Source organism: Eupeodes corollae, chromosome 1, assembly GCF_945859685.1.
Source record: "Eupeodes corollae chromosome 1, idEupCoro1.1, whole genome shotgun sequence".
NCBI classification, from domain to species: Eukaryota; Metazoa; Arthropoda; class Insecta; order Diptera; family Syrphidae; genus Eupeodes; species Eupeodes corollae.
This window is the reverse complement of record NC_079147.1, coordinates 228,424,971-228,443,909: the sequence shown is the minus strand read 5'-3', so window position 1 is coordinate 228,443,909 and position 18,939 is coordinate 228,424,971. Positions and strand designations below refer to the sequence as shown.

At 34.7% G+C, this 18,939-nt stretch overlaps 1 protein-coding gene across 4 annotated transcripts in view; it reads left to right on the top strand.

Moving 5' to 3' along the window:
* The window catches only part of LOC129940229 (microtubule-associated protein futsch), a 96,829-nt gene that overhangs the window by 50,111 nt on the left and 27,779 nt on the right, over positions 1-18,939 (top strand). For all 4 annotated transcript variants that reach the window (XM_056048487.1, XM_056048490.1, XM_056048488.1 and 1 more), the window contains exon 4: positions 18,734-18,906. In XM_056048487.1, coding sequence (XP_055904462.1) covers positions 18,734-18,906 — 173 coding nt within the window. The remainder of the gene's footprint in view (positions 1-18,733; positions 18,907-18,939) is intronic.

Below are 18,939 nucleotides of genomic sequence, written 5' to 3'. Positions count from 1 at the left end.
CCACTACTTTTTACCGATGAAGCCAAATATCTTGGTCTGATATTGGACAAAAAATTAGTTTGGAGTTCAGGAGTTAAAAAAGCTACAGTAGCTCTTTTCCTTTGCAAGAAAGCCATAGGAAGCAAATGGGGTTTTCAACCTCGCATAACCTATTGGCGTCTTCCAACGGAAATTTTAGCGATTAAAGAGGTTCTCACCTGGCTATGAGAAAACGTGATATCAACTTCTGATATCCGCATCTTCTCTAACAGTCAGGCTGCTATTAAATCTCTTGAAGGTGTCTCAACCAAAGCTCAAACGGCCCTCGATTGTCGATCGTCTCTTATAGAGATGCCGCAGCAATTTAACATTCACCTTTGTTGGGTGCCGGGTCGTTTAGTAAGAAGCAGGTTTAAGGTATATTCTACTACAGTTCTAGTACAATTTTATTTAAATGGGTTTTAGAAGGTAAAAAATAGAATGTGCTAGCTGGAGATCCAAGGTCTTTAAAATCATTTAAGTTATTTTTTTTTGCTGTTAGTTGAGAAATTTTATGTAAGTCGCCTGTTGTAAGAAAATAGCAAACATAACATTGCATTGCCTATTTCACTTCGGTGGATATAAAGAGAAATCTTAGCGCTGACGCTGTTAAGACTCGAAAACACACAGATATTGACAAACTTTTCATTGAACTCAGTTATTCAATATTTTGAAGGTTTTTTTAACGAATCTTACAAATCTTCGTCATCTATTTCAAAGGTTCTGTTATCATAGAAGTCTGGGATTCTCTGGCTGAGCAATCTTAAGTTCTTTCACGGGTACAGCCTATTGCTAGGAATTGACAAATCCTCTATGAGTAAATCTTTTCATGAAAAGTGCTTTCTCAAATTAGCCGTTCGGATTCGGCTTAAAACTGTAGGTTCCCACTATCCCTGATAACATTACTCTCAAACAGGAATGGTTTAGAGTTTTAAGTCACTAGGCCCTGGTTCTCTAAGAACTGTTGCGCCACCTAATATATTTAGTTTTAGTGTGACAGTGGACAGTTGACAGTTCAGAACTAGTAAAAATGAAGAGCTATACGAAAGAATTTGCATTGTTGAGCAATATTTATCAGAAAACCCACGAATATAAGTATTTTGTCAACCAATATTAAGAAATCGCTTATAAGATTATTAGGAAAGGACAACAGGATTAAAAAGGAGATAATAATGCACATTGGTTTTTAATGTCTTCACAACATTGCACGTTATGGTAAAGCATTCTACATTCGTGAAGTGCTGTTAAATCCTCTAAAGAAATCCTCTAATAAACTACAAGCATCCAAAATCGGGCTCAAGGGTGAACTGATAAGCTTTCTAAGACTTACGGATATTACGGTTGAATTGTTTGGGGAAACTAACTAGATATTTTACTAGAGCAGGTTTTTTTTTGAAAATATCGATAGAACAATGATAGACATTAGACCTTGCTGTTCTCGGTCATAAGGCCGATCCTTACTTATGGAGTAGCGATATAGTGGACGGCGCTAGATATAGCGACAAATCGCGATAAACTCAGCAAAGTCCAACAAACAGCCTGCCTGTGTATGGGAGGAGCACTTCCCTCTACCCCTTCCGCCTCACTTGATTTTCTGTTCCATCTAATACCGCTGGACATTTTCAGCAAGCAAACGGCCGCCAATACAGCCATACGGCTTCAATCCTCCTTTCTGTGGATCAATAATGGAATTGGCCAGACCACTATTTTGAACTCGCTCAGAACTATAAACAGTAATATTGAATATACCAAAGGTACCCCATCCCCAGTTTAATAACTATAGCTTCAAAGTGACTATACCTCCCAGGTCTTCTTGGGAGAATACATCATTTTTAAACGATGATCCTATAAACTATCCAAGCTGAAATCCTGGCTGTAAAAGAAGTTTTATAATGGCTTAGAAAAAACGTTATATCAACTATAATGATATACGCATCTTCTCGGATAGTCAAGCAGCGTTAAAGTCCCTAGACTCTGCTTCCACTAACTCACTAACAGCCCTTAATTGTCGATCATCTCTTACGGGGATGGCTACACCGTTCAATATTCACCTTTTCTGGGTGCCGGGCCATAGAGACATTCCAGGAAATTGCAAAGCTGACGAACTTGCAAAAAGCGGAACAACTTTACCTCTGCTGGCTCACAATGCTAGCATAGGTATCCCCTTAGCTACATGTGAACTCATGCTAAAGCAAGATACCATAAAGAAAACAAACTTCAGGTGGAATAACACCATCACCTGTTTAGCGACTAAACTAATTTGGCCTAATCTTCGCGCCAGGCGCTCAAAACAATTAATCTCTCTGAGCATATTGCACATTAGCTACGTTATAGGTGTCCTGACTGGGCACTGCTTGATAGGAAGGCATGCTATTCGACTTGGAGCCCCTGCAAATGATTTTGCTAGGAGTTGCATGAACGACGAGGAGACAATCTCTCATCTTCTGTGCACTGCACATATGTCCTGCCTTATCATAAAGACATAGAACCCACCTTGGAGACTACTACTTCAACGATACCAGCGATCTAAATAATTCTGATATTATTTGTCTCCTACGCTTCATTCGGAGCTCCAATTGGTTCGACGAGTTAAGCTGATCAACTGATCCATGTGGTATCACAACGGACCATACTTTGGACCATACAGCCACTTTAACCTAACCTAACCTAGACATTGCTGTGGTGTTTAAATGTAGCAAATGTGTTAGTCAGAGAACGATTGCCTTTCATTTTTAAAGCTTTCTTTTCAATTGTATTCAAAACACCCAAGTTCGTTATTCTTAAATTTAAAAAATTCCTGTAAACTATATCCTTAATTTGTATAACTGTTCTCCAAGCCTAAGACAATTTTAGTTAAATTTTGCAGTGCGAAGCTCAATCCTACTCAAATAGATTTTTAAAACAACAAACTTTAAATTTTCGGCAAAAAATCAAACACAATGGAATAATGTTTTATAAAAGACCTACAGAAGTTCTTATAAGCAATAACCCGTAGCAACTAGCAGAGTTTTTCAACTTTCATTTCAATCACTTACTGGTAACGGGTTTTTCAATAAGCGTGGGTGGATTTTGAAATAGAATAAAACAAGCTGTGTGTGAGGTACTAACAAAATTATTCTTTTATTTGAAAGGCAAATGTATGCCATTAAGTGTGGAATATGAAATTATTCAAATGCCCGCCTCGGCTTCTAAAGGTGGACGTATCCGAGTGGTCCAATTTTCAATGACTCCTCGGCATGGTATGGGTGTTGGCTGATTGTTTACTGAACCAGTCGCATCAAATTTGGCCACCAAACGTTGAAGAGTCGACTGATATTAAAGTTCTATCATTTGAACGTGCTGTTAAATGATGATTTGGCATAACCAACTGAATAATAAACAAAAGATTTGACAGATGTCACCAAAACAAAATGGCGCCAAAATCTACCCGCGTCAGTTGAAAAACCCTTAATGACACTTTGTGTATTGATTACTATAAATAATCATTACTGCTCATTTCAACATTACTTTGATACTTTTTAATTACATGTAATTATTAGTTTCAATTGTTCAATTACATTTCAAAGTAATTCTAAAAGTATATGAAGACTTAAATTACAAGTAATTACAATTGAATTATTCTGTAGTCATTTTTTCCAAGCTCTAATTTTCCTTTTCTGAATTTACCTAATTAAAAAAAAAAATACTCTTTTACAAAATTTAAACAAAGTCTTCCAGTGTTTTCTTTGAAATGATATTTTTTTAAATGTAAGTTAATCATTAATTTGTTTTATGATAAGGTTATGCTTTGAACTAAAAGCTAAAAGTACAAAACAGTTCGAAGCAGTGGTGCATTTTCATTTCATTCCTCATGCATTATCCTTTCTTTTATGAAGCTCTATATATGAGAGTATACCATTTTGTATGTGAATATATTACGTTTAACATGTTAGGGTACTCTAGTGCAATAAAGTTCTTAAAGTGCACTTGATTTTAATTTCACAGAGACTCAAGCAAGCATCAGCTACATTTTAGCTACTGTAAATGGCGATATATGCAAGTTTGTATACGATTGTATGTGTACAATGTAAGGAAAGACCCTTCAGGAAGCGAACAAACGTTTAAAAATATGTACTATACGAAGGAGCTTTTAACTAAGCTACGTACCTTACCTACTAACATAAATTCTAGAGTTTAATTATTAATATGAAAGGACGTGGAAAGAAATTATGTGGTAAAAAGGTTGAATTTTCTTCTTCTTACAAAAGGAAACGAAATATTGCGTTTTATTTAGAAATTTAAAACACTATAGCGTAGTAATATTTTATATAACTAAGTGACCCGAAAACTGTCGATGTGGTTATAATGTGTTTTGTTTCAGTTAGGTTCAACTTAGGCTAGGCATGAATATATAAGTTCTATACATGTGTTTAAACTAAATTATACATTCACTTAATCTTAAATATGTAAAATAATATCTAAGAGATATAATCGAGACGATGAAGATCTCAAAACATTACCATATAACAACTTTGTCTATTCAATGGTCCTCATTTTAAGAGTCGTTCCAATAAGAGGCATAACTTAACTACCTACCTAAGCAATTTAACCAACTATAGGCACCATTTTCAAAACCTTCAACAAATGGAATGAATACGATGACTACCTTCACACATACTCGTACATATATACTATTATATGTACCTTTAGATGTAATCCCCATTACCACTTTGGAGAAGTCTTCTCGAAATCCCTTTAAATATCCTACAATAGTATTATAGTCATGTCGTACAGTAAGTACATATATTGTCTATATGTACGGTAGGTATAGTTGTAAAGAGAGTTAAGTGGTCCTGGCTGGAGGAATCCGACGGAATCATATTAGCTGGCAAATATTTGCGCAGCAAAGCCTACTTGAAAAGGATAAACCCACATTTCCGTTGGCGGGATTCAATTTCATAGTTTTGTTCCGCGTTTGTGGCTGCTGCTCTCGGTCCTGAAAGTAATAGACAATTGTATTACAATGGCAATTCAACTTTTAGCTTTGGGGACCAATTCAATTTTTTTCCTTTGTTGTTGTCGGTAGGCATAGTGGTTTGAAAATGTATTGCCTTATACCCTTTTAGTCGATGATATAATAATGGAAAAAAAGAGTCTATTGTAAAAAGGAGACAAATTCGGTAGAAAAGGGTTTTATACAAAAGGATTATATTTATATTCCGAGAATAGATAATAGATTAAATCGAAATGTTTAGAATTGCTTTGCTGGAGGCAGCCAGAAGCACGATACTGTGGCTTATTGAATCATTAGAAGAGGAACAAGAGTGTTATAAGTTAAAGTCAGTGGCGAAAAATTTAAACGATTTAGTAAAGTGTTAAAGCCTTTTTAGCTATCTCTTAACTATTTTAAAAAATAAATTAAGTGGCGCAATAGTCTATTGAGAACTTGGACTTACAACTCTCAACCATTCTTATGTGCGAGTAAAGTTGTCAGGGATGGAGGGGACCTACAGTTTTTAGCCAAATCCGAACGGTTAATTTGAGATTGCACTTTTCATGATAAGACTTACTCTTGGAGAATTGCCAATTCCTAGCAATAGGCAGTACCCGTGTTACGTTTTTGTTTTATTAAGGTGGCACAGGCAGGGACTGAACCCAAGACCTCTGGCGTGATAGCCCTACACACTAACCACCACGCCACGGGTACTACTTAACTATTTACTAATATTTAAATCATGGAATGGCTACTTTAATTTGTAGCACTTTACTAAATCCTTATGACATTTGCTCAAATATTTTTTATAAGAGCAATGGATAGTAATTAGTTGAGAATTCACATTAATAGGTCCGTTGTTTTCACGAGCTGTTACTGTTTAGACATTTTTGGATAAAGTAATTAGGTGGCGCAACAGTCCGTCTAGAACTAGAACCTCTCAACCATTCCTGGGTGGGAAAGCACTTTTCGTGACAAGAACTACTCTTATAGAATTTGTCAATTCCTCGCAAGAGGCAGTACCCGTGAAAAATACTTTAGATGGCACAGGCAGGATTTGAACCAAAGACCTCTGGCATGACATGTTTGGATGCACGTTTTTAAATAAAGGGCAATGATCAATTTTCTAGTTATCAAAACGAAAAGAAAGGTTTAACATTTAAGAATCACTTAGTAAATTGGTAAATATTTATCAAAAAAGCTAACTAGTAAATTGTTAAGCCCTTAATAATAGGATCTCTAAAATTGGGCGTCAATTTATATTCTTTGGGGAAAAATTTCTTACTCGACCAAATCTTCTTAGCTTCAATTTTTAAAGAGAACAAACAGTTAAATATAATTTGGTAATTTTACGTGTTGGAGACAAATTTTAAGCTATTAACGGCCAATTTCTTGACAAAGTTCTAATCTCTAAAACTCAGTTTGTTTAAAAATTAGAACTATTGAATTCTAACTCATTTCATCTCCATCAAGTTCTCGAGCATTAAAATCCTGTTTAAGATCTCAGTTTAAAACAGAACTTTGATTTATTAGGCTCTTAAATTTGGGGGTCTAGGAAATTACAACTAGGTTTAGAAATTTTTTTTATTTGAAGTAATACCACCAGAATTTTGAATGAGCAATGAAAATAATATATAATTAGAAAAATCATTTGTGGTAGCGGCCAAGTCCAGCTCGCCGCAGTTTTCTGATAAAAAATATGATTTTTGGCATCGAAATGTTTTATTGACTTTTATTTGTGGATAGTAATGAACCTTAAGACTTCATGAGAGAACTACCTATGGACATTATGTCGACAGATAGTTTCATACATCAAATTTTAAACGGTCTACGAACATTTAAATTAGATAAATGTTATTTGGTCATCAAATCTTACCAAATTCTATGAAAATAGTCAATTCATGGTTAGAAGTTTGTTTTACAAACTTTAAACTTAATAACAAATTGAAACAGAGTTCTAAGGAAATTTTAGGAAGTCAAGTTCCAAATATTCTAAATACATGGTTTCAAATATAAACCGAGAGTTATTTATCAGATTAATTGGTTTTGGAACTTTATCAAGGAATCGACTGGGAGTTAAATGTCTGGTTAAAAAGGTAAATTTGCTAACTGTTAAAATTTACAATTTACAAAACTTATAATTACAAATGACTACTGAGACTTCTACACTGAGTTACAAAAAAGTGGCGTATCTTGAAATTTCAAAATAGTTTCAAATATGAAAAAAAGCGTTTTTTTTTAATTCAGTATTGTTTATTAACATTTTATGAATTTATGTGCAAAATAAACGAACAGGAAGAACTTAAATAAAACATAAAATTCATGATTTTTTGTTCACTTAGTTGTGAACATCTATCAAAGCATTATTTCACTTCGGCTCGGCATCCCTTGAATAAGGTTTTTGCCAATCGCGTCCTCCGAATTATCTTACTCCTCATTTTGATCAGATCTCATCCTACAAAGTGTATCGGGAAGAGCAGGGCGCTTCCTTATAATTTTGTGCTGCAGAACCCAAATTTGTTTAATGGAATGCATGTTCGTTATGATGGTAGACCAAGTCATCGCATCGATTTCTACTTCTTCCAAGTAGTTCGTAACGCACATGGCAAGGTGAGGTCTCGCATTTTCTTAAATCAGCCATAAATTTTTAACAATAAATGGTACGAAAGGAGCCATATATTCTTCCAAAATGTTGGTGATATAATAATTGGAGTTCATTGATCATTCCACTATGTACAGCCCAACTATTCCGTGCACGGAAATTCCTGCCCACACCATGACGTAACCTTCCCAGAAATTTGATCGCTGGGAAACTGTGGTCAAATTGAATCTCTCACCTGATCTTCTCCACACTCTTTTACGTCCATCTGGTGAGCGCAGACGAAACCTGAACTTATATCAGTGAAGAGAACTATACCCTAGTCGGCCTCGGTTTAATCTACAAATTTCATTCGCTCGTGCTGTATCGTGAAACTTGGTATACGACCAGATCACTCTCAATTAAAAGACGCGCTGCCCCACCGTTTAAGCATTTAAAGTGATCCCTTTCACTGAAAAAAGTCTTCAACCGCTATTTGGTGACGATCTCAAAGGTTTTGAGGCACCTAATATCTCTGCAAAAATAAAGCGGTCTATTATCAAAATAACCGTGACTGCGCCAATTTTTTTACAGCTCAGTAATTTGCTTAATTATTATTCGACTACTGAGTTTCTGACAGTTTATGTAAATAGATCCGTTTTTCGTATTTAGGTTTGTTTGCTATGATTTTTTTCACGAACCGTCATTACTTAGGACACCTTTTATAGATTTTGGCTTACACCAATGGATTGCTTTAGTAAAAAATAGTCCAAAGGGTTAAAATTTTATCTAAGAGGCAGCCAAGACTGCTAATAATAGGATTTGGGAACTTAGTGGGCAAGAGATCGATTGTTTCTTGGGCTATGTGGTATGGATCGCTATTATACATGAACTAGAGTCGCCCTAATTTTGTTCTTTAAGCAAGTGAACAAGAATGTAGGTTGACATGGTTGTTTAACGACCACCGTTCACCAAAACCTTGTTACCATCATCATTTTAAAGAGAAATGGTTAAATGATGCCACACCACAAACCGCATCAAACGCCTACTCTCTGTGGCTTCTTGACAGTGAAGTTTGGGTTTTCTAGGTCCCCCATGCGGCAATTCTTTTTTGTTGCAAAACAAAAATGAGACTCTTCAAAAAAGGTGTCTTTTCGCAATTCCCACAAAACCTTTGTCAAATTCAAGCTTCTCAATCTTCGAAACGAAAAAGAAGCGAATGGACGTGTCAATTGGATCTCGAGAGCTAATAATTGGAGATCTTTGTGCATGAAATACGTGGTAGAACTGTTAAGATCGATGGCAAGTTGACACACTGTACTACGACCATGCCAATCTTACGAACTTGTTTACAGAAACCGCGGTGGTGCTTCATTTCGACAGAGACTTCTTTTTTAAACAAAGCACTCGACTGATTTGATTACGTGAAGTTTGAAAATAGGTTTCAAAACTTCTTAACGTTGTTAATGCCTGTTTTTTTGGAGGCGTTGAAGGCAATATTTTCACTTTTGCTCATATAACGAAACATGATGATGGTAGGTGCTTAATTGAAGTTTGTATATGTTTCACTTAAGATATTGGTCTTACGCATTTAACACTTAAAATATTCATAGATTACTTACATCTTTAAATTACATAATGTACCTTTTCCTCCGTTACAATGTAACATAAAAATGAATTCTTTTGTTTTTGTAGAGAAATTTTCAAAATACTAAAACCTTACGATAAATAAGAAAAGGACATGTTTTATGTTCTTTTTTTGTTTCGTTCGTTTTGTTTTACGAATTTGTACAATTGTATATTTCATACGCAAAATAAAACAATATGTCGGCAATCAAACCCATAACAACGGCTATTTTTGCTTAACAATAGCCTCTATATGTCATATTTCTGAATACTGATGTGTATAGAAACGAATACGTTTTTGTTTTGCTTCTCAAAAACATTTCTTTTCAAATTGTCGTGAAGATATACTCGTATTATGAAAATTTAAAGATGACATGTAAAAAGCTAAAAGAATATGAGAGACTTGCCTTTGAAAGACCATGACATTACAAGAAGCTTCATAGATATGTGTAGAAAATATATATAGCAAAATTTAGGACAATATTTTCAAGATAAGAGTTAATTTCAAAACCATTTTTAACTTATTTTAACAATTTCAATGCTTTGTTAAAGAGTTTGTCGTTCCATTTAAAGTAAATCCGTAGTTTTAAATTTTAAAATGACAAAACATGATAGCCTCAAAAATGACAGCTGCCCAAATAGCGGACTTTTCAAAATAAAATCTCTAATGGGAAAACCCTATGGAAACACCTTTTTACTGAACCTGTTGACTTATTCAGTTTCAACTGATTTTAAGAATGCGGCAGTTTCCAATTTTCAACAATAATTGGAATTGAGAGGTCCCAGACTTTTTAATAGTTTAAGGACAATTCAAAAGGAGCAAAATAGCTAAGTGATAAAGTGTTCGACTTGTTACCAATTTCGGTTGGGTTTGACAATTCCTTGCATTCAAACCACAGACAAAATGTATGTTTTTGAATCCATTCTCTTGTATTTTCTTCATATCCCCCCCCCCCCCCCCCCAAACTCATTGAAATATATCTCTGTCTAGAGCTGTGTTGAACAATACATAACTAACAAAAATACGCAAAACAAATGAATACTCATACATTTTTGTATCCTATTGTCTATCATCCTTGTTCTAACAAAACAAAACAAAAAAAACCAAAAACAAAAACTCTCTAGTGCGGGACGGGCTTGACGAAGATGAAGAATGCCTGACTTGTTCATGAAATGCAATTCCTTTGATTATTTTTTTTTCTCACTTTTTGCGTTCAAATGGAGACATTCATTTTTTAATGATGTGCACAAAATAAATCATTTATAAGACAAATCGTAACATATCCTTATGAATGACTATATGTATATGTGTAAGATTGTATACGCTGTCCTGGAGATGCTTTTGTTTAAATGTAAACATTTATTGCTATCCTGCGAATCAACAGTGTGAGCTCCATTCAGGTGTGTATTTCTAGGACTTATATGGTTAAATATGTACAATTGTGAACTTTGTACAGTCACTCATAAAAGTTAGGCTTTAGAGCCTTAAAAAGTTTGGATTTTTTAAGGGAATTTTTTCAATCAAATCAAATGGGGTGGCGCAACAGTCCGTTGTGAACCAGGGCCTAGTGACTTACAACTCTCAACCATTCCTGTGTGCGAGTACTGTTGTCAGGAATGGAAGGGACCTACAATTTAAGGCCGAATCCGAACGGCTAATTTGAGAAAGCACTTTTTCATGACAAGAATTACTCTTGAAGAAATTGTCAATTCCTCGCAAGAGGCAGTACCCGCGAAAATTAATTTTTTAAATTAAGATGGCACAGGCAGGGGTTGAACCCAAGCCCCTTGCATGACAGTCCAACGCACTAACCATCATGCCACGGGTACTACGGGTACGGGTGTTGCTAATAATCATGTGAAAATTTAATGATGATCGTACCGCAGTACCCGTGGCATGATGGTAAGTGCGTTGGACTGTTATGCTAGAGGTCTTGGGTTCGATCCCTGCCTATGCCATTTAAAGTCTTTTCACGGGTACTGCCTCTTGCGAGGAATTGAAAAATTCTCCAAGAGTATTTCTTGTCAAGAACCTTCCAGATTTCTATACCTTCCAGATTTTTCTGGGAGGATAGGGCATTTCTGGAAGACGAGTTAGTACGCTTTTATACAACTGAAATTAAGTCTCTCATTCCCTTTCCAATCACTGTAGCGTGTTCCAGGCGGAACTTTTGACGATAAAAAAAAGTCTTGTTCTTGATCAAAGAAAACGTGATATCAATATCTGATATCCGTATTTGCTCAGATAGTCAGGACGCTATAAAATCTCTGGAATCTTTAATCGTTCATAACTGTCGATCATCTCTAATGGATATGGCACAAAAGTTAAATATTCATCCATAGAGACATTCCAGGAAACTCTAAGCCAGACGAACTCGCCAGAAATGGTACAGTACAACCCATTCTATCACGTTTGGCAAATATTGGTATACATATCGCCATACGTAAACTATTGCTAATGCAGAGGAATATCATCACCCTGTATCAGGTCATAAAAACCATCTGGCCTGCTCCAGATTCAAGGTGCTTGCTATCTATAAGCAGATCGCATTTAAGCTTGATAATCGGCGCGGTAATAACAGGGCACTGTCTACTAGGAAAGCACGCCACTCGGACAGGCGTATTCTCAAATGACTTTCACAGAAGCTGTGTGTATGAGGAAGAGGAGGAAACAGTTCTTCACCTTATCTGTACATGCCCTGCACTAGCTCAAAAAACCAAGTATTACCTAGGAGAATTCTTCTATAACGATCTTAACGAGCTAAATCATATTAGCACAGTCAGCCTCTCACATTTCGTAAGGGACTCAAACTGGTTTCATTGAGCTTAGAAGAAAGCCTCAAAACTCATGTAGTATCATAATGACCCATTTAATTGGCCCAAGTGTGCCCTTCTCTATTACGGACAGCCACTTGAACCTAACCTACCATTTCCAACACAAAATAATCATCTCAATAAAAACTAATTTTGAGAATTCCGAAATCAATTCAAATGAAAAACCAGGTTCCAAACCACATTTTTGTGTTCGGTGCCACTTTTAAAACTTGATTTTTCAATAGAAAACATTTTTTCAAACAAAGGAAATGGAAGTCATAAGTAGACATTGCTGTGCAACTCAATTATCACTGGAAAACGCTGCGTCGTTTTGATGCCATAAGCTCGGTTAACCTATGTGTTGAAAACGAATGTTTTATAACTGATTTATATGGACAATTTCTTCACGTTCAAAAAAGGAAATCAGGTCTTTGATTTTCATTTCGGAAAGTTTATCACAATCGTTAGGAATTGCTCATACGATAATTGAGATTCTAAAAAAGGCCAGACCGAACATAAACACAAAAAGTGAATCAGAGTTTCCCTTTCATTTTGGTTTCGGAAACTACGGCAGTGGTCGTGTCTTTTTAAGTACAGCATGTAGTGCGTTGGACTCTCATCCTAGAGGTCTTGGGTTCCATCCCTGCCTAGCCTATGTCATCTAGTCTTTTTCGCTGGTACTGCCTCTTGCGAGGAATTAACAAATTCTCCAAAAGTAATTCTTGTCATGAAAAGTGCTTTCTCAAATTAGCCGTTCGGATTCGGTTTAAGACCGTAGGTCCCCTCCTAGCACACAGAAATGGTTGGGAGTTGTAAGTCACTAGGCCCTAGTTCTCAACGGACTGTTGCGCCACCCAATTTATTTATTTTTACACTGACAAAATCAGGAAGCCGAAAATGTGCTAAGCCTCATTTTCCAATGTTTTAAACAGTTGTTGGAAGAATTACATGAGTCTACAACAATTCAAAACTGAAAACTTTACCGAAACCAAGAAATGTCTGATTTTCATTACCGTTTTAGTAGAATACCAAAAATTAAAGTAGCTGAGAACTAAATAAGTAAAAAATTAGCAAAACAATTTGAAGGTCTTGAACATCTTATATACTAAGGCCTTTATATCTGATTGTACTACAAATATGACTAAAAACCTTACGTCACTTACCAACGAAGTTCTTAGAAGAAATAAAAACACCAGGTGTCTCATTAATTTTAACAAATACTGTTTACTTAAAAATGCTAAATAAAACAGAAAATATAATTCTATACATATTCTGTTCGCATTGGAACTAAGCAGTGAGATGATAGCTCAGCTCATTAATTAAGGAAGGAAAATTTTAAAAGAAACAAATAGAAGACGGTCAATAATAATTATGGCGAAAAATACGACGAAGAACAATAGATTCCGATGTTTGTTTTAGTCTTTGAATAAGTAAATATTGTTTAGATGAAGATTTCAAGGTATTCAAAATTATATATCAACTATTTTCTTTAGAATTAACATTGACAATGAAGATGACCTTATACTGAAAATAAAATAAAACCAAGACAAATTATACAAAAGAGCAGAATGTCGACAAGACAAGGCCGGAAAAGAACAACATGAAATAGAAATTTTATATAGACATTAAAAATTTTATCTTGCACATTTTGTCGTTACTTTAGATTTTTCCAATTAGAATTTTTTGTTTTCAATAGCTCGTTACTTTTGCAGCTGTCACTTTTGAAACTGTCATATTAAGGTATCTGACAAGTAAAAACAACGCCATTATAGAAAATGGAACTACATATATAAAGCATTGAAACTCATTCCAAAAAAGCTGAACATCTTGCAGTTACAGTACAAAAAGCTAAAGCACTTTTAGACCGTTCGCACAGTGTTCCATTAATGGTCATTAGCTGGACTTAATTCTGATTTGGTGTTTTTACATTAGTTTTTATATAAGAAATATTTACAATTTAATTAAAAGTCATTTCCATTACTTCAGGTGGTAGTACGAGAATGTTATAAATTCGGATTGGAAAATGGCGAAATTTATTTATTTATTTAAAATCAGAGGATATCAACATTTTATGCAAAATATCAGTATTGGTTGCGATGCGGGACATTTTCCTGGAAACCCACCACACTTCGAAAAATTATCTTATCCTTTTGATGGGCTTCTAAGACATCTTCCGAAAGCTGTTCAATAGCCATTGGCAAACCGTCTATTATGCCAGCGCCGCGAAGAGTTTGCAATCCAAACGAATAAGATCAAGATTATTCATATCTTTAGGCGAAGCTTTGCCTATATAGCTAAATGAACTAGACATGTTTTCCATCACAGCATTTGTTGAAAAAACTTTACTTTTTATTATAATAAAAATATGAATTACTGGGAAAATATTATGTTAAGGGGAATGGTTTGTGTATTTGATTGAACTTATCGAATACACACCCCTTTTTGCCGGTAAGCTAGTTTCATCCCAAGCCACAACTCATCCCGGAAATGAAAAATACTTGTAAGCATACTTAACGAAAACAATTGTTTGTGTATTCAACTATTTAGTTCGTTCAAAGCTTTTTCCTTTGGATAGCTTAATTTTAATTTCATATTAGAAGAACTAAGATGGCAAATAAATTATCTGAAGATAAGAAAGAGGCAGAACATGTATGTTTAAATAGTAAAGCGATCGCCTATTAGTTGTGTAGTTAGGTAGGTGTCTAAAACGAATAAAGAATAGTTCGTTGGCGTGCTCAGCTTTATGCAGATAGATGAAGACATGGTTATGATGATAAGGAAGGAAGCATACGAGCGGGTATAAGAAATTGCTATTCATGTGTATTTTTCAGTGAGGATCTTGTGCGTTTTGGATGAAGTAACACGTGAGCAGTTGTTGTAGAGGTTGTACGTAATACCTATACAGGTATAATGTGTAAACGTTGAACAAGTGATTCTAATAGAAAATACATTTACTCTCTAGCCGTTTCTTTAACTTGTACTAAGTATTTATTATTTAATATAAACGAAGGCAAGTAAAATATATGTGAAACAACCTTAATCTTGAAGAATAATATTTTAAAATAATATATTCAAAGGTACCAAGGTAATACACCTGAATACTACACTACTAAATATACGCTTTACATTTTAATTTCGTAAAAAAATGTTGAACCGCTTTTGAGATATAGAATTCAAATAAAAAAAAACAATATTTTTTTAAATCCAAACAAAACAAAATTGCACTTTCGATAATCAAATATTGTTAAAGCAATATAAGAGTTCGTTTAAAAACAAAATGATTGAAATCGGTTCATAAGTTGCTGAGAAAATTAAAATTAACAAACGGTTCTATGAGCGGTACCTTTCCGGAGCAATACAAAAATATGTTTTTCTAAAGAAGCCAAGTTAAAAAATAAAATTTTAGAGAAAATTTACATAAAATCTATCGGTTCGTTTTTGAGAGAGTTCGAATTGGACCACTGTTAGTTTTGATCTTAAAAACAAATGTAAAAAACGCCTAACACGAATCTACTGAAAACCTTAACTTTTAAGTTTGAACTCAATCGACCCAATGGTTTGGCTGGAGGAGCGTGGACAGACAGACAGGACAGATGGAAGGAATTGCGGGACTCACTTTTTTCGACTTCTCTACCATCGTAAAATCATGTTTGATTAAAATCTCGAGTTCGAAATTTCGTACGAATGCAAAACTTGCCATATACATAGTTCCTATATATGGGAAAGGTGTACGAATTTAAAATTATGCTTGAAGTTGCAAGGTTGTTAATTTCATTGTCTATTCGGTTGAACTCTCTTTATATTGTTTCAATATTTTCTTTTTCAAACTCGAAAAAAGCTGAGCGGCATATCTGTGAGAAGAAGTTCTCGAGTTAGTACATATGATATGAAATATGCATGTTTAGTACCCTTAGCACGATGGTTAGTGCGTTGGACTGTCATGCGAAAGATCTTGGGTTCAATCCCTGCCTATGCTATCTAAAGTTTTTCACGGGCACTGCCTCTTGCGAGGAATTGACAAATTATCCAAGAGTAATTCTTGTCATGAAAACTGATTTCTCAAGTAAGCTGTTCGGATTCGGTTTAAAACCTTAGGTCCCCTCCATACCTGACAACAATACTCGCACACAAGAATGGTTGGGTGTTGTAAGTCACTAGGCCCTAGTTCTCAACGGACTGTTGTGCCCTCCATAACTATGCACGTTAGCACTACATCGGTAGTACTCGCTTTTGGATTTACTTAACAGTCTTATTTATATCGCGGTTGCCCTCCACTTCCATCTGATTCCCATTTCCAAACACCAAAAATCGCCACTGGAAAACGATGGAAAGGATGGAAACTCTTTCTGAAGCCATGATTCGCCAGATTTTAAAAACTGTTCTGGAGACATTTCTTAACTTGAATGTTTTTTAAAGAGTTGGCTTTTTACGCTTAAGAATTTTCAGAAAAAAGTAAGCTAAAAAAAACTACAATCAGAGGCTCATCATTAGATCATGTGTTAGTTGTTAGTAAAAAATAATACAATTATAGCCTAACACAGGCACAAAATACAAAACATAATTAACATTAAACTATTACAGAACAAAAAATAAAACGAGAACGTTTAGATGAGGATGAACATGGCAATTGTACAAAGAAAGAGTATCATAGGGATCATTGAACTCCTTTGCCCAAAGTTTTATAAAACCAAGCCTGATTGACAATAAAATTAATGTGATGTGTAAACTCTAAGTTGGAACAGAAATAAACACCTAAATCCTTAAATGTGGAGACGCGACAGAGTTTTTGCTGTTATATTCAATAATCAAATACACTAAGGATCCGTTATGTAGTAAAAGTTATCGTCTGGCATTTTAAAGGTTTAAGGCTATTTTTGCCACACCAAAATGTGAAACTATCAATGTCGACTTGTAATAGCACACGATCTTGGGTTGACTTTATTATCTTGAAAATGTTCATGTCATCGGCAAAAATGAGAACTTCCATTGAGCGTAGACATGACGATACGTCGTTAATAGACAGAATTAACAGAAAAGGGCCAGATGGCTTACCTGCGGAACTCCAGATTGAGCAACCTTTTGTTGTTGACAGTTTCTAAATTTTACCTCATAGGATCTGCTTTCAAGATATGATTTGATCCAAGATAAGAAAAATGTTGGAAAACCAAGAGCTTTAAGTTTGAATACAATAATTCCGTGGCTAAGTTGGTCAAAAGCTTTAAAAAAGTCAGTGTATAGACAGTAAACTTCATAACCTTGTTCTAAAGCTTTTGTACATATGTTTGAGAATGTAGGGGGTTTGTAACGATTGATCTATTTTTCACAAAACCATGTTGATGTTTGCAAATGATATTTTTACTAAAAAAATGTACACTTATACAAACAACTTGTTCAAACAATTTAGGAATGCAAGATAGCTTCGATATACTTGAAAATTTGCCTGTTTTTCGAGAAACTTTAAATAAGAACGTAAGCGGTTCAACTAAGGCATTACTACACTTTTTTAATACTATGGGGGAATACCATCTGGACCGGCTAAACAGTCATCATTCAACGCAGATAAAAGATCAAGGACCGTACTCTGTACCACAAGGATGTCACTATAGCTAGTTTGCGAAAAGGACTGAAGATTATGAAAATATACTTCATCAACTTCTTCAGAGCTATTGACAAATGACTCACGGAAATTTGTTACGAAAGCGTAACAGATATCAACAGTTTTATTTAATGAAAGGTTCTTGTAAGTGAAGTTAACTGGAAAGCCATCTTTTCTTCGAGTTTACAAAATTCCAAAATTTTTTAGGATTCTCTTTCAAAGAGGTGCACGTATAAAAATTAGTAAGAAACTTGAATTCATTAAAGAATTCAACATATACAGAGAATTTGATTGAAGATAAGTTTTCCAGGCGTTATCTCTTTTGTTACGAAGTAAACGCAATTCTTTCGTGTACCAAGTGTGTCTAAAGTTTGCATTTCCTGATATCTTTAAAGTTACATTTTTTTCTAAACAACTATTAAGGATCTTATAAAAAATTGAAACTGCTTCGTCAATATTAGAATGCCAAAGTGTCAGCAATTCCAGAAATGGTTAATTCTTAGACAACAACTGGAAATAAGCTCTTCTGAAGTCAAAATTGTATAAGCAATCAAAGAAATTACTGTGTTCAGTAAGGTATTACTTAAGTCAAGAAAAATGTCCAAGTGGGTGTGCTATTTATCAATATTAGTAATTTCTGATCTAGATTCTAGAACAAGAGTGCTAATTTCGTCAGAAGAAAATACTAAATCGAAAATTCGAGTTTTTGTAAAAGTAAAATATTAGTGTCCAAGCAGGAAAAACTGATAAGAAAATCTAATGGCTTACTCTATGCAAGACATGTAATGCGATCCTTGACATGAAAAGTGTATTCGTAAATTAGTCGTGAAGATGCGGTTCAAAAACTGTAGGTCCCCTTAATTCTTGACACTACTCGCCCTGGTTCTCTACGAGCTCTTGCGTCAACTAAATTATTTAGTTTCTTAAACACTTTTTTTCAAGACTTTAGGTTCTTTTAAAAAGAATGAATAGATCAGTAAGTAAAAAGGATCTTTGTAAGTCTTTGTTGGAAACAGGGTTGTTTCATATTTCTAAAAGTTACAACATATTAAAAATATACTTTTTGAATACCTAACGCTGATTTCTTCTTAAGAGGAAGAAATATTATATACGTTTTTTTAATTCGCAGGCGAAAGACTCATTCAGTACGCTAGTGAAAACCTAGTCACTGAAGTACTAATTCACCCTCAATACAACACTCTGATACAATGCATGAGAAATTTATTGAGCAGTTTTACAAGGCACAGGCATATAATCCATGCAGGCTACACATTTACAGGCAATGGTTCCTGGATACTACAGGTATGGATTTAAAGAAGATCAAAAAAAGGATAT